The following is a 17,321-nucleotide window of genomic DNA, read 5'->3' as shown; positions in this document are numbered from 1 at the left end:
AAATCTGTAGCATATTATTTTATATCTTGATCAATACCCTAATAGTATTCATAAATTAAACATCATGCCGTAATGATAATTTTTTGAACTGCTACACGTATCAGTTCTACTGATTCGTAAATTGATATCGGCTTATTCAAATCTAAAGAGTGTAGATTATACTTCTAGATTCTGGATTTTATACTGTTGATTGGCGTGAAATATACATGTATGTTCATGCACATGTATATGTAGAAAAAGTTTTTAACGTTTAGAATGTCACGCATGTAGAATGTACCTGTGTACGATTGATTCTTGTTACGATGTTGTGGAGCTTTATTGCTTTCGAATTTTTAAACTCTGCGTAGAAGTGAGAAAATTACCATTTTAAGGAAAATGACAATTAAATTCTGTATGTACCTGTAATGTTAGTTTCACCCGAGTTTTGTTCCGTTATTATCGCATCATGAAAATAATAGGTGCGCGTGACTAGATCAAAGCAGTAGTAGGTCTTGATATTACGAGCTTAAATGATTTTGTTCTCCTGATATTGTCTTGGATAATTATAGAATAAGAAATATAAACTCTGGCAGATTGAATTTTGGTTAAAGAATGTTGTCAACTGACATGATAATTACGAAATTCTTATATCAACTTTGGACGATGAAGATTGTTTTAACAGACCGCCGAACCCGTGAATCGTGACAGATGGAAATTACCGGCCTCTTTAAGAAGTAAAAGTGTGATGAAATGATTGAAGTGTAAATGATTATGTTAGTTACTAATGATTTAATTACTTATAGTTACATAAAGTGCTTCATTATTTGTTTTAGTGCATACAGTACACAGTTTTGTATATTTATTTGTAGGGATCATATGTATGTACAATGTAAGCACAGGCAAATACACTGAACACGTACATTAAATTTTAGTGCTTTGAAATACATGTAAATGTTAATATTATCATAATTTATTTACTAAGGGCTGTTCCAGAAATGATCAAATGGGGGGGTCGGGCGGCAAACGATATTTTTTTGTGTGGGTGGTCGTATTTTTTCATATTTTAATTGGTCCGTGGTTGGACTGTTAAAAAAATATTTATTATGGGTAGTGGGTAGTTTCTATTGATTTATTTTGTGCCACGTGGGTGTTGAGTTTTCAGAATATTTTTATTGTCGCTCTTGTCTGTTGGTTACAAAACGTCGGAGGGAAAATTGAAAACGTGCTTTCGAAATACTGCTTTCGAAATCGGAAATCGGAAGTAACATAGAACTATTCGAGTTGTAACTCTTTGCAGCGCATAACTTTCCATTACGGCACTCTTCAAATTAGAGGCGCGATTAGTAGGGTCCCTTTGGACGTGATGGCGGCGAACTCTGTTCTGTAGATTATTACAGTTTACAGTGCATCGATTTTGGGAATATTTTGAAACCAATAGGTATTCCGTTTTCTAATAAAAATAGGCAAACCTTAGTTAATTTATACGAGGGTACGGATGCGTTATATTTATCAGTCGGTGTGATGGTGATAGAGGCCTCCGGGCGCGGGCTCCATTAGAAGACGAATGATTCGTGGAAAAACATATCCATACCCATTTCATGATAATAGCATCATTTGGACTCTCAATCTTTCCAACATTCCCGTCATAGATGCCTTTGATTGTTGATGTGACATCGTTTCTTCAGAACTACTGTGATACAATGTCGCACAGGCATTACCGCGTCATTGACTAGAATGTTTGTCCCGAAAACCTCGCGAGATTTGTACCGTTTTCATTTTTAAAAATATTTTTGTGGTGGGTCTGTTTAGTTTTTTTTTTTTATTAGATGGGTCATTGTAAAATGAGTTTATTAATTTGATGGGTCATGGGGTAATTTTTTATTTTTTTTTATGGGTGCTTGGTATATACAAAAAGGTGCCTCCTGACCCCCCCATGTATTTATTTCTGGAATAGCCCTAATACAAATGGTTAAATCCAATGATAGAATGTGTTTAATTCACTATGCATCAATAAAGTAGGCACATATTGGCTACTTATGCAAAGCTAGAAAATATGCGATTCAATTATCCGGACGCTTCATTTATCCGAACGATTTTGCTGGGAACCAAAGTGTCCGGATTAACGAGGCTCCACTGTACATATAAAAAATTTGCAAGAGGGGTTACAATGTCAGTATAGCTTTAGATTATGCATATATTTTATTTAGATCATGACAACATCGATCATATTCTTTCAGGTTTAAATAAATTATAAGGAAAACATAACAAAAATATGTGACTGTCAGTACATGTAGCACACAAAAATTAGCATTTTGTTGAATAGGAGATTCGATATTTCTATCCATCATTAATGATCAGAAATCGCACAGAAGAAATGGCCTACAATAGATACATTGAGAGTTGGCAACACAATTTAACATCATAATCTGTAATATTTGCAGAAATCTCACGGGAATTACTGAACGACTGTGTGTCATAACGCAATGTGTATGGAGAGTTTACAACTTTGCGATGTATATAACTATAAGCATTTTCTCTCCAGAGCGTTGTGCTGTATAAAACCAGGTTGTTTGTATTATTGCGATTCGTATGTTTGGTTTTTTTTTTATAATTCTAAATTTTTGTTATTTGCTTTCAAACAATCAGTCCTAATACGGTCTACAAAATTCACCAAAATGTCATCGGGTTTGTTGAATGTGTGATAACATTCTTGACTCATGAAGAACATTTCTAGCGTTTCTAGCGTTATTTGACGTGGTCTGGGGAATTACCTTCACTGCCAAATTGCAAAAAGTTCATTAAGATTACATCAAGAATTTTGTATAAAGTTTCTTCATGACCCAAAATATAATAACGGCACATGAAAATATAAAATCCATAATTATAATATAACAAAATTTCAACACACAGGTCCTTCAGTTTGTAACACTGTGTGTAATATTCTGTACATGTATGTTTACAACTGACTGATAATAATGACTTACACAGTCATGTTCTGGGCCATTGTGGAACTAAGTGACTTTAAGAATTGACAGTGGTATTCTAAGACTGCATAATCATATCCTCTCAGCTGAATGTCGATGTTCTGGTACTGCCCTATCTTTGGTTCATCCTAAAATTACAAAGTAAACTACAATCTCATTACACTATTGTAGTGATCTATGTGAGTGGATCATAGGATCAGATTTTAATCAGATTGAAGTAAACTAGTGCTTGATTTTTTACATTCCATCTAGTTTCTAAACTGTCTGCATTTTGCTTCATATAAGTAATGTAACCTATGCAGCTTGTTCAATGGTTCGATGATTGCGCACTATTATATGTAGTATTTTGTCAACCAAACTTCTACAATCCCTGAAAAATGACTGCCCTCATCCATGTGACCTTCATCATGTAAACTTTCAAGGCAATGGCATATGATGTTGTCATAAGCATCCACTGTGTTAAGAATGAGCAATCCCTGCTCTGCAACATGACAGACCCCCCCCCCCCCCCCCCCCCCCGGTTTATATTGCCACCAAGGTGTTACTGTCATCTATTCCAATTGATCTTGGTTGAGGATCATAACAAAATGTCAAAAGCAATGTTTGTATTATGTATTTTAAAGAGAGAGCTTTGACAATCCTTGCATTGCAGCGTTATGATTTGTGGAAATAAAGCCATTCTCTATTATCTTAAGCTTTTCCAAATACCTTATGTTAAGCATAACCTCCTAGTTCATAAACACTACTTTCTTGCTGACATGCCAAAGATTTTTTAGAATCATCTTAGCTGATAATAATGACAGATCATAAAGCAACACGGTATCAAGAACAAATTTCTAATGTTTTGCCATTTCTAAGTCAGGACCCAGGTGTGACTTACCAGACCCTCAGGTTCCCAGACACCAAAAAGTTTTGGACCTGTTGTAAACCATTTCCTGTTTAAAACAAGACAGTCTTATTAAGAATACCTAACTTAATAAACTATAAAATGTGTATCAGAGAAAGAGAGAGAGACACAATATATCACTATGATGACACCGTAGAACTCACCTTTGATGATGTATGCTGTTTTGGCATCGCTTGCACAAAGTCTTCTTTAATTCAGATGAAAATGTGTGTAATACCTTTCTCATCTGTTAATACAAAAACCCACCAAATCAATAATGCAAGATTCTGGAACACTGATTAACAAAGAGTATGAAGTACAGTGTACCTAGATACCCTTTTACTTTTGAAGTGTACTGTTTATCTCTAATCTAAAGGACTATCCTGAGAATGCGCTCCCATAAGATAAAATAAATTTTCACTTCCCTGACCAACTATGACTTTTAACCAAATGCAGAAATCTTTTATTCTCTTATGAAAATAAAACAAGATGTGTGAAACTTGAATGGCCCAGCAATAGGAAAGCCAATGGTTGTCCCATGGTTGTAAATTTCTAGTATCGATATACCATTGGAAAAGGCCTTGATCTCAACCTGATAAATATCAAAGCCAACACTCTCACTTATAGTTCAAAAGTTGTAAAAATAAATTTTAGTAAGTGGGTGAAAGGTTATTGTTAAGGTCAAAAGTATCTCGCCATGAATTAACCTCTAGCATGCTAAAGTAGACATATGGCCTTGGTCATAAAAAAAATGGATAATTAAATTATTGCAAGCTACCACCACCTATAAATAACTATTCAATACTTAACACCACTTAAGTGTAAATCAACAGGTCGTGCACAATCTCTTGATTTAGCTATATAGCTATTTGAAATAGCTTGATTTAGCTATTTCAATCTTTTATCAAATTAATTTCTAAAACCATAAAAGTCAAATTTCACTGAATGAATATAATTCATCCTTGAAGTCCGTACAATACATTGTAAACAAAATATAATTCTTAAACTAAGTCCCTTAGGAAAAATTTTGATTTACAATTGTCAAATGTTTAGGATTATTAAGTTGTTGAGCAGCAGTTATCCAATCTTCAGAATAGAATAAAAATCAATGAGAATCAACAGAATAATGGATTGGCAATCAGGTCACACATTGTAATGCCATCATACTTTTCTATGCTTCAATGCACACAGGGTAGTGAACAGTTAACAACACAAAAGAAATTCTCTTTTCATGAGAAATCTGTAGCAGTCACCCAGCCAAGTGCTGATCACACTCGCCGTTGCTTAACTTGCATGATCAAAAGAGAGACCCTACCACATCACTAGAAAAGCTACTTCACTAGTGAGGCAGTATTTGTTCTCTCTTATTCTGTTCACTACACTTCCCCTTGCTCAGGGAAGCTTTGTCCCGAAGCTTAGCACGAGTCCTCTCTGAGAGCTTGGGACCTGCTCGTAACAGCATCCGCCATTCCTAATGACAACCACTGTCGTCCCTGGATGAATCCACGTCCGTACCAAGAGCTCCGAAGAGACTACCTGAAGCAGGCCTCCCGCCAAACACCATAGTCACTACACTGCCATCAATTTGTAATGTGTAGCGGTCACCCAGCCAAGAGCTGATCACGCTCACCGTTGCTTAACTTGTGTGATCAAGAGAGAGCCTCTACCACATCACTAGAAAAGCCAGCTCACTACCAAGGCGGTACAAGTTCCCTCTTATACTGTCCTCTACAAATCTTAAACTGTCACATAGTATTGTTATGAACTCTAATAAGCAATTTCTGAGTTGCCCAATAGTTCTTTCCCTGTGTGGAATTCTTACACACAGTGAGACGCAAAACATACTTTCATCCACACTCAGTGGGTACAAATGCTTATCGCTGCCTTCATCATATTGCCTAAAGGATGATTATCAGACATCATACAACCACCCAAACTACTGGGACACACAATTTTATCAAGTTTATGAGTATTTGATATTATTAAATAAAATAGCTCAAACAAAAATTGATAATCACCATCTTTCTTTGATTAAAGTATCACTCATGCGGAAGAAGAAATAAAAAATAATTTCATATTTAATTTAATGGCCTTATTCCAACAAATGTTATTCTTGGTATGGTCAGTTTAATGTATACCAACGGCTGATATAAACAAAATTTACGCTTTCATATCCTTTATCCTTATTTACATAGCTAGTCTATAATATAGAATAGTGTTGAGGTTAGTTCAAAGTAGAAACATGTTTTCAAAATTATTATGCAACTTTTTGGCTTTACCACTGCACTTAAGAAATTCATTGTAATTCAATCTAAACTTAATCAAGCTATATAGCTAAATCAAGAGATTGTGCTGGAGTACTTGATCAACAGGCTGGGAACACTTCTCCTAGAGCAAGATATTCTCGCTAAAATACGATTATCCCTCTCTAGCGAGAGTAAATATATCCCGTACAACCAAGAAAAACTCCCGTGGAGTACATCTCTTAGTGTTTTACATGAAAAGAAGAAAAAGTGCTAAAATGTCCGATACTTCTGCAAATATATTAATCAAAACAAAAACACTCACAATATGCATTGGATTGCAGACTGCTTCCCTCTTACGCAGTAACTTTGATATGCAATTTCTTGACTATGTTGTCAATTTCACAGAAACAATTTCCATCATGTTGAGTGTGCGTCGCACTTATTCAGCGTTGTATGGGATTTGCCATTATTTTCAATAAATACGCCAAAACCCCTGTTTATGGTCATGTTTATTTCTCGCCATCCCTCTTTGGCGAGGTGTTCCCAACCTGACCAAAGCAGATATTCATATCAATAGCACTTGTTTCATACATGGGTCACACCTCCTTGCTAATAAGGAGGGGTTGATCCATGTATGAAATAAATACCTGTGACAAATATGCCATTTCTACATCGGCTACATATTACAAGCTTTCGCCTCTAATCTAGATCAACTGGAATTTCCTCATCACATCAAATGATTGATTTTATAAATAAAATGAAACTAAACTGACACGAAAAAAAGACACGACCCAAATAAATAAAATCTTAATATATAGATATTTTATTAGGCCTACTTTACTACAACGCTAAATCCCTGAAATCATGAATTACGTGACTTGCCTGAGCAGACGTTTTGAAGACATGGCCCATGTTTTATGCTGTCACAAAGTTATACGTAGAATATTCGTGTAAATATAAGTGCGATGTTGGATAACTATTCGTGAATATTTATGATATGATTATAATAACAGCAATAATTAGCGATAAATCGCGCTCTTGTTTTAAGTTTATATATGTCAAACATAGCTTATAATGTTAAATACTTGAAATATACGAATATATATGGAAAGAATTGTCTTGTAAAACCTACTTTCATTTTCAAGAGTTTACGTATTTTGAAATTTTCTACATCAATTTGGTGCTGTTTGTTTTAGGCCAACGTGATAATACCGTTTCCGTAAGGTTTGTAGTTTGTTTTACGTAGTCTTAGTGTGACGGTTAAGATGGATATAGACAGTGATGTCATTCTTCAAGGGGAGGTCGACTTTAGTAAACAGGGTCGCAAGTCTTAAATTATATTACCCAGTAATATTACTTTGAGTAAATGAAGTAAAAGTTTTCTGAGGCTTAATTTTCAACATTTTAAAAAATATTTTGAATTTGGATTGAAGGATCTTACAATAAACTAGAAAAGTTCAGTATGTAAAGTTGGTCGTAACACAGGCCTCTGAATTTCTATCAACAAGCCGTTATATGATTAATCAGAGTGATATATATACCCCTTCTATATATAAATACAATAAAGTCGTTGCATACCTGGTGTATTTATATATAGAAGGGGTATATATATCACTCTGATTAATCATATAACGGCTTATTGATAGAAATTCAGAGGCCTGTGGTCGTAAGTTCTTTTGTAAAATGCGCCCCAGTATTCTGTCAATCAGTTAGGTTGGGAACACTTCCCCTATAGCGAGATATTCTCGCGAAAACGCGATTATACCTCTTTAGTGAGAGTAAATATATCCTGTACAACCTTGGGGTACATCTCTTCCTGTAACACGTGAAAAGAAGAAAAAGTACTAAAATGTCTGATATACTTCTGTAAATATATAAATCAAAACAAAAACACTCAAATGTGCATTGGATTTCAGCCTCCTTCCCTCTTACCCAGCAACGTTGATATGAAATTTCTTGACTGTGTTGTTAATTTTGTAGAGACAATTTGCATCATGTTGAGTGTGTTGCACTTTTTCAACATGGCACAGAATTTGCCTTTATTTTCAACCAAAACACCTATTTATGGTAATGTTTTCTTTCTCGCTAAAGAGGGATAACTGTGTTTTAGCGAGAAGATCTCACTATAGGGGAAGTCTGGTATATAGAAATACACATAACTTTATAGAGGAGTAGACCTATAAGACTTTTAAAACATTCGTCATATGGGAAATTAAATGGGGAGCGCCTATGCTTACCTAACAAGTTACCACTTACCTGACAGTTTTATGAAATATATACCATTGATCATGTTGATCTATTTATATATTATATTTAGCAAAACAAAGCAGATCTTCGTCGTATAAATCTTCAAATTGTTCACAGTTATATAAAAGAAACCCTTATTTGCATCAATTTTATACTTGTCTTTGCTTGTCTGGAATGGATTGTATTTATCTAATCAAAGACTTGTATAACAGAAGTAAGCAACACCTTCGATATAGCATGTTTACCACTTAAAATATGTGACAAACCCATCTAAGAATTCATGGTTGTAACTACTATTGAAGCAGCCTAGGGAACTGCTTCAGTAAAAAGTGGTCTTTACATGATATGAGATTTTGATTGATTTTATGATTTGAAACTTTAGAAGTTTAGTCCTCTGGTTGTCACACAGGGCTGTAGAGTCAATGCTGTGAGACTTCTTTATTATGGCATATTGTCACCAGCCTCTTTTTAAAATCCCCTCCAAAAGACCTGCAACTCTCACTTCTAACTGCCAAATGCTTGGTGAAGGAACAGTAACCAAATTTACCTGTATTATGTCTCAAGTTCAATGTAGCCAAGGTCAAACTCATGACCTTCTGCTTGTCATGAAGGTCATTTGACAAAAATGTATGTTTGTATATATGTTTTACGTCCTGTGAGAATTATTCACTCATATTGAGACATCACTAACTGTACATGAGAAGTGTCACAAAATTCGACCTATGCATGGTGCACAAGGCAGTAGCAGTGAGCGTTCTTTATCGTGTCAATGCTTGCCACAACATAGGATCTCAGTTTTTAAAGCTCATCTGACATTGCAAATAAACATATGATAGCTTTAAGACACTAACCAGGAAGTCTACCATATTTCTTTCAAATAAGCTTGTCTTATTCAACCCATAAATACCCCAGATGCATTTGTCAGCTTTCAACTCCAATTGCCACTTTTAAGTTACATCAACCAAAGCTGTGGGTTAGAATTAACAGCCTACCTGACAACCCCAATCTTTCCTAGAGAAATAAGATAACCAATCTAATAATCTTTATCCCAAAAAGAAAACCTGATGTGGTGCCGTGGCTCAGTCAGTACTAGTATATTGTATAGTCATGCCTCTTCTGAGAGGCACAAATTCTCTTCAGAAAAGTCTTAAATGTTCCTGATGAATGTTGAAGGAAAACAAATATCTATATCAGAGAAGATTAGTATAGCATATGAGAAAAAACTTTAAATTGAATCAGCTTTGCTTTCAAATGTTGATGTTATTATCAGGGTGGACAGGGAAATATTGCTTTTCCGGGAAATTGGGACAAGGGTCTGGGAAAGGAGGAGGGCAATTTTCAGTGTTTTATGGACTTGATATGCAGAAATTGATACAGTTTTGAAATTCCACATGTTGAATGCAAAGTATAAATTTATTTATTTACAGCGTAAAAAAAAAAAGCCAATTCAAATTAAAACAATTATTCACATACTGACTTTCTCTTTTACTTTAAACAGAAAACCCTAATTCCATTTCATGGCACCAATTCCTCATCCTGATGATCATGATAAACCAAACAATGGTGAGGAAACCGTGGATATGATGGACGTCCCAGACGTGGTGATCAACGCTGATAGTTCTGACAGTGAGGGGGACGGGGAGTTTGGTTATGATGGGTACCAGGTCCTTCAGCAATTTATAGAAGACTCAGATGAAGACTCAGATGATGAGGAGAATGAAGAAGACATGACTACAGATATGACAGTGGAACAAGGTGGAGAAAGAACTGGAATCTCAGTGGATGCTGAAGTGGAGAGAAGTACAACTACTGATGAAACAAGTAGACTTCCACCAGGACTGCATACTGCAGGGGGAACCACACCCTCCTATATGAAGGTAAATATCGTGGTTTTGCACTAGCTACTCAGAGTTAATGCTGCGATATCCAAAAATGTCATAAAGGACTATAATTATATGATAAGGACTATATTTGCCCACTAAAATCAAAAGTCATGCTTTTGTTTCAAAACCAGGTGTATATTGTACAAGAATTTTGATGCAACTATCTTATTCTCAGTTTTTGGCTCACCTGATCTGAAAGCTCAAGTGAGCTATTCTGGTCACTCGTTGTCCATCATCAGTCTGTCCATCTGTTTGTAAACTTTTCACATCTTCTTCTCCAGAACCACTGGGCCAATTTTAACCAAACTTGGTGCACATCATCCATGGGTGAAAGAAATTCAAGTTTGTTCAAGGGCCATGTCCTCTTCAAAGGGGAGATAATCACAAAAATGCAAAAATAGGTTGGGTCATTTAAAAATCTTCTCAAGAACCACTGGTCAGAAAAGTTGAAATGTATATGAGAGCTTTCTGACATAGTGCAGATTCAAGTATGTTCAAATCATGGCCTCCAGTGGTAGGGTGGGGCCACAGTAGGGGATCAAAGTTTTACATGCAAATATAAAGGGAAAATCTTCTTCTCAAGAACTACTGGGCCAGAAAAGTGGAAATTTCATATGAAAGCTTCCTGGCATAGTGCAGATTCAAGTTTGTTCAAATCATGGTCACCGGGGGTAGGATGGGGTCAGAATTGGAGATCAAAGTTTTATATACAAATATATAGGGAAAATCTTCAAATATCTTCTTCTGAAGAACCACTGGGCCAGAAAAGTTGAAATTTATATGAAAACTTCCCTTAATGTTTATCATATGAATGAAAAGAAAACTCTTCCAAAATCATGAAAAAAGTTCCTTTTTAAAAAGGAAAACATTTCTTTCATTTCTCTAAAGTTTACCCATGGACAATGGGATTCAGAGTATGCATAACTTTTGTATTTTACAAGATATGCTTATTGAATACTTGATTTGCTTTAGGTACCCGATTTGCCACGACCTTCCCCAGGTGAACTTCTGTGGAACCAGCAAGTGAAACGAGACATTGAAATAAACCAGGACCAATCTGAACAAATCAAAAAGACAATGTCTGCCGTAAATCTACCAAAGGATAACATTCCACCCTGGGCAAATAATATTTCTGAGGATGAATGGAAGGATAAACTCAAAAATCTGATTGGAGATCATTCATGAGTTGTGGTTTAACTGAAACATTTTGTTCATATATATATGTGATATTGTTTTCTTGTGAAGCAGAATGTCAATTTGTAAGGAAAACTTATGAAATCGATTAAGACCACTGAAAATTAAGAGGCCAGAAATGAAATATTCAGCATTCATGATTTTAATCTGTTACAGTCAACACATTTGATATCACAATGTGCAATGGGCATCTACTAACTCAGCACAGGTTGAAAAGATCTATCGCCACACAGATGGGGATATTGTTCAGCGCCAAATATTACTAAATGGATTGTGACGTCAAATGTTTTGAAAATCCCAAGTGCTGTATATTTCATTTCTTGCCACTTAATATTCGGTGGTATACTAATATGAATTCATCTTCAGGAAATTCCATTAAAAAGTACACTCTGTAACACAGCTTCAATTTACAAAACTGTTTTAAATTAATTATCACTAATTTAATTTTTAAAGTAAGAATGAGATCGTTCTAATTACTTATAATTGCAATCTAATTGAAATTAGATGTTAGATCCGCTTGCATACTCGCTACACAAACATCTAACAACATTCCGTAGAGGGTCACATCAGAGGTCAAATTCGATTGACCAATGAAATCACTGCTGGCAAAATCATTGAATGTTTGTTGAAGCTGATAAGTCTAGAGTGATACCGAATTTGACCTCTGACGTGACCCTCTATGGGATGTTTTTAGATGTTTGTGTAGCGAGTATGTGAGCGGATCCAACATCTAATTTTAATTAGATTGTTATACATGTAATTGCGGATCATATGTGCTACAGCCTGTAGAGCAATTAATTATGCATGGGTTTTTTTTTGTGTTATTGAGATTAAACAGAAATAACAATAGAAGAAAATAGATCTTAAAGATTAAAGTAACCGACAGTTCTTAGTGGAAAAGGGCACTCAGCAAAACCCAATAGAAACTGGAGGTATAAAAAAGTTGTTGGGGGTTGTTGTTTAAAAGCTGTTTTTATTTTATGAAAATTTTGAAGTTCATGCACAAATCCTTATGTTGTGTACAGTGATGTATATTCTATATCCTTTCAACAACCAGAGATTTTGAAGAATGTTCTATGAAGGGGTGGGGATGTTTAAAATATCATTAAAATATATGAACCACTGTATCAATACACACTCTGCATCAAAGAAAAGTATGTTTAATATTCTACAGAATGAGCATCGGGATCAATCCTCTAGTGCCTAGAGCAGTGGTCACTTCCTAGAGAAATGTGCATGAAAGACCCCCTTTTTTTTTGCTTTTAGAGTGTAATTTGTTCACCCTTCTTCCTTCCTTGTGTTTTGTCACCCTCTATTGAGTATTCCCTTTCTTTTGAAACGCCTAGACTGGAGGTGTTTTTCTCAAATCCCCACAGAAGAGGCTAACCCCATCCCACAATTCGGCAATTCATGCTGAGGCTCTGGGGCCAGTTGCACAATGACATCATTAAGTTTAACTGACAGTTAACTTCAAGTTAATGCTATATAAATGAAAAGTTAACTTCACTGGATCCTGATTTTAGATCAGCCTACACATTATCAACTAATTTCCTATAGGTATTTAAAATGATTGTGTAATGTATGATAAGGGCTTTATTTGCCCATCAAAATTGACAATCATCCTTTTCTTTCTTTGAATTACGTTTATTTTGTGCAAGAATTCTGACGAAACTCGGTTTTTATTTTCCACTTTAACAAAATAACATAGGATTGAAATTATGACATCATTTTGCTGCCATTTTTCTGGTATTTTTTATGTTTACATCCCAAAACACGGTGAAAATGTTCACTCTTTGATCAATTGAAAATGAGGTTAAGGTGTGAAAAATGAAGTTTAACCATTACTCAATAATATAAAGTAATATCACAAATTAAATGGTTATCTATATCAATAAGACATTTAAAATATTTGACGTTTTGAAACCCGGTTTCGAGGAACAGATTTTCTACCCCTTAATGAAAAGGAGTTGAAATTAAGAGCAATTGATTAATTAACATTGGTATTAAAGTTAATAATCAATTACTAAGGAATTCTACTTTGCATTTTAGACATTCTCATTAGCAAAATTGCAAAGCTTTTTAAAATATACGAGTATAAAATGTAGGCGGGAATCAAGAGTTAATGTGCGTATTTCTTTGCGGCGCGAAACGTCCCATGCATTTTCCAGTTACTTTGAAACGTTTTATAATGATTTCATGGTTATTTTCTCTGTAGGTAATGTTCATTTAAGAAATTTTGAATGTATAACTTTGATGTTATTAACCTAAAAAAAAAAAAAAAACCCAAAAAAAAACAACGCACGAAAACGGCGGCGTGTTTACACTGACGACGAACTCATCAATATTTTGCCGGTTGAAAATTAATAATCGCGAACATGAAAATTAAAACAAAAAATTACTTACTTACAATTCAATACATCATGAGGTGTCCTTTTAGTCTGATAACTTGCTGAGTGCGTTTCGGGACGGAGCCAAACATTAGTTCTTTAATTTTTGTTTTCACCTCATCATCTGTCAAAATGTCAGGGGAAAAGTAAAAATGACTTCTGTAAAGTGATATATTTCAACTCCTATACTAAAGGAAAAAAGAAATTGTGCATTATTTATATATATGAAAAAAATAACAATGAACAATTTTTTTTTTTGTGTAATACTGTTAACAAATGTATTCGTTACAACATTTCATAATCCATTAACGTTAACGTCGAATAACGTCTATTTCAGCACACTCGAAAGACACTAGTATTCGAACTTGGATTAACAAAGTTATATAACGCGTGTGACCACCATTTGCATTCACGCATGCTTGACAACGGCGCCTCATTGATACCACTAAAGTGTTCAGAAATGCTTGAGGGATGTTGTTCCAAATGTTGGTTAAAGCCTGGCCTAAATCAGCCAATGTCACCGGCTGACTTGGTAAACGTTCCATTTCATCCCAGACGTGCTCGATCTGCGATAAATCGGCGGAAACAGCTGGCCAAGGCAAGACATCGACATTCTGTTGAACAAAAAAGTCCCTGACTACACGTGCAACATGTGGCCTTGCGTTGTCTTGCTGCAGAGTGATATGATTTTGCTGTCTCTGTATGAAGGGTATCACATGGCGCTGAATAATTTCGTCTCGACAGCGTACGCCGGTGAGATTTCCATTGACAATTTGTGGAGGGGTCCTTCCACGTGTTGTTATTCAATCCCACACCATAACGCTACCTCCACCGAATTGTGGACGTTGTACAACACAAGCGTCCTGGTACCGCTACCCAACGTGACGATACACTCTACAACGGCCATCACTCCTATCCAAATGAAATTTGGATTCATCAGTGAACAGAATATTGGCCCAGTCCTGTATTCTGAATCGCTGATGTCGTCTGCACTACGCTAGTCTAGCGATACGATGACGTTAATCAAAGCAGTATTGGGCGCACCGCTGGACGTCTTGGTTTGATGTTGTGCTCGCAAAGACGATTACGCACAGTTCTTGGACTGATTGGTCGAAGTCCAGGAATGCTACGAGCAGCCAAACTTGCTGTCTGGAAACGATTTCTAAGGTGCACAAGTCTTATGCGGTTTTCCTGTCGACGTGACGTCACATGAGGACAACCTGAACGTGGTCGATCCCGAGTGTTACCAGATTGTTGGAAACGTCTTCATAATGACGGGATGGTGTTCCAATGAACTCCAAAGTGTCTTGCTACGATATTCTGTGCCATTCCAGCTTGAATCATCCCAACAGCACGATTACGTTGGTTTTCACTGCGTCGTGGCATGACAGAAGAGTAAACTTTGTCAAAACTAAAGTACTTTCTTTAACGAATAGTGTCCAAACAAACCTTTTACACTTCTTACTCCAAACAGTATCGGCCAGTAAAAAAAAGGAAATAATATTGAAAAAAAAAAATAATAATAATAAAAAATGAAATTTGCAAATCTCTCACAAAGTATATACATGTATATGGAGCGCCAAATTAACATAAACTCAAATAATTGAAGATATCTTCAATTATTTGAAAATATCATCAATTCAATTATTGCTCTCTTTAATTGAATTAATGCGCGCATTAAATCAATTATTGCTCTCATCAAATGAATTAAAGCGCGCTTCAATTCAATTATTGCTCTCATCAATTGAATTAATGCGCGCATCAATTGAATTAATGAGAGCTATAATTGATTTAATGCGCGCATTTATTCAATTATTGCTCTCTTCAATTTAATTGATGCGTGCATTAATTCAATTAATGAGAGCAATAATAGATTTGATGCTCGCATTAATTCAATTATTGCTCTCTTCAATTAATTTGATGAGAGCATCAATTTAGTAGAAATATTGCTCGCAATAATTAATTTAGAGCTCGGTATAAATAATTTGATGATCTCTTTAATTCAATTGAAGATATCTTTAAATCATTTACAATGCTTTTGCGGGCCTCCGTGGCCGAGTGGTTAGAGCATTGCGCTCAAAATCACACGGCCTCTCACCTCTGTCGGCGCGGGTTCGAAACAAACAATGCTTTTGTATAAGGAATTAATGCGCGCATCAATTCTTTTAAAGAGAGCAACAATTCAATTAAAGATATCATTAATTCAATTGTGAATATGTTGATTTGAAGATACCTTTAATTATATAGTTGCTCTCTCTAAAAGAATTATTGCTCTCTTCAAATGAATTAAAGATATCGTTAATTCAATTGAAGAGAGAAATAGTTGAATTAATGCGCGCATTAAATCAATTATTGCTCTCATCAAATGAATTAATGTGCGCATCATGCAATTCAATTATTGCTCTCATCAATTGATTTAATGCGCGCAGTATATCAATTATTGCTCTCTTCAATTGAATTGTAGCGCACATCAATTCAATTGTTGATATCATTAATTCATTAAAGAGATCATTAATTCAATTAAAGCCCGCATCAATTCAGCTGAAGAATTAATGCTATCATCAATGCAATTAATGCGCGCAATAATTCAGAATTGAAGATATCATTAATTATTTGAACATCTCTTTAATTCAATTGTTGCGCGCATCAAATGAATTGATGATATCTTCAAATAATTGAAGATATCTTCAATTATTTGAGTTGATGTTAATTTGGCGCTCCATACATGTATGTCTCTGCAAATGTACATTTTAGTTTTGAATAGTTAATCAGTAAATGTATTATTTTAATAATTTTAATAACAAAGAATTTTGGGATTTAAAAATTACCTTCGACATCATTGTTGGTTTGGACACTGTTCATCATACACACTATGTCGTTGGTTTGGACACTGTTCATACACACTATGTCGTTGGTTTGGACACTGTTCATACACTCTATGTCGTTGGTTTGGACACTGTTCATCATACACACTATGTCGTTGGTTTGGACACTGTTCATACACTCTATGTCGTTGGTTTGGACACTGTTCGTCATACACTCTATGTCGTTGGTTTGGACACTGTTCATCATACACTCTATGTCGTTGGTTTGGACACTGTTCATCATACACTTTATGTCGTTGGTTTAGACACTGTTCATCATACACTCTATGTCGTTGGTTGGACACTGTTCATCATACACACTATGTCGTTGGTTTGGACACTGTTCATCATACACTTTATGTCGTTGGTTTGGGCACTGTTCATCATACACTCTATGTCGTTGGTTTGGACACTGTTCGTCATACACTCTATGCCGTTGGTTTGGACACTGTTCATCATACACTCTATGTCGTTGGTTTGGACACTGACGTCATATATATATATATATATATATATATATATATATATATATACACCCCATATTGTGATCGGAAATACTGGGTTCTGCATCCACTGATTGTCGATTGATTGATTGATGTTTTCCGCAACACTAAACAATTTTTCAGTTATATGGTGGCGTCCGGTTTTTAT

General features: G+C 35.3%; 2 protein-coding genes across 4 annotated transcripts in view; one reads left to right on the top strand and one right to left on the bottom strand.

Annotated features, from left to right (window-relative positions):
• Positions 1 to 7,034, bottom strand: part of LOC125650765 (39S ribosomal protein L48, mitochondrial-like) — a 12,976-nt gene extending 5,942 nt beyond the window's left edge. Inside the window, exons 1-4 of one of the 2 annotated variants that reach the window (XM_048879289.2) lie at positions 6,978 to 7,034; positions 4,014 to 4,096; positions 3,844 to 3,898; positions 2,964 to 3,091 (exon numbers count right to left, since the gene is read on the bottom strand). In XM_048879289.2, the coding sequence (XP_048735246.1) occupies positions 2,964 to 3,091; positions 3,844 to 3,898; positions 4,014 to 4,096; positions 6,978 to 7,007 (296 nt within the window). In that variant the 5' untranslated portion in view covers positions 7,008 to 7,034. Of the gene's footprint in view, positions 1 to 2,963; positions 3,092 to 3,843; positions 3,899 to 4,013; positions 4,097 to 6,417 lie in introns of both variants that reach the window. The other variant, XM_048879290.2, reaches the window with a different exon arrangement.
• Positions 7,035 to 7,195: 161 nt separating this feature from the next.
• On the top strand, positions 7,196 to 11,814 carry LOC125652133 (uncharacterized). 2 transcript variants are annotated; one of them, XM_048881115.2, is made up of 3 exons: positions 7,196 to 7,319; positions 9,841 to 10,219; positions 11,198 to 11,814. In XM_048881115.2, exons 2-3 carry the CDS (start codon positions 9,860 to 9,862, stop codon positions 11,408 to 11,410), a joined length of 573 nt encoding a protein of 190 aa, XP_048737072.1. In that variant the 5' UTR covers positions 7,196 to 7,319; positions 9,841 to 9,859; the 3' UTR covers positions 11,411 to 11,814. The 2 variants fall into 2 exon arrangements, with proteins under 2 accessions (XP_048737072.1, XP_048737073.1); XM_048881116.2 differs by having other exon boundaries at positions 7,214 to 7,314.
• Positions 11,815 to 17,321: the final 5,507 nt, after the last annotated feature.

This window comes from Ostrea edulis, chromosome 5 (assembly GCF_947568905.1).
Source record: "Ostrea edulis chromosome 5, xbOstEdul1.1, whole genome shotgun sequence".
Taxonomy (NCBI): domain Eukaryota; kingdom Metazoa; phylum Mollusca; class Bivalvia; order Ostreida; family Ostreidae; genus Ostrea; species Ostrea edulis.
Note: the sequence above shows the minus strand (reverse complement) of the source record. Positions and strands in the feature narration are given on the sequence as shown.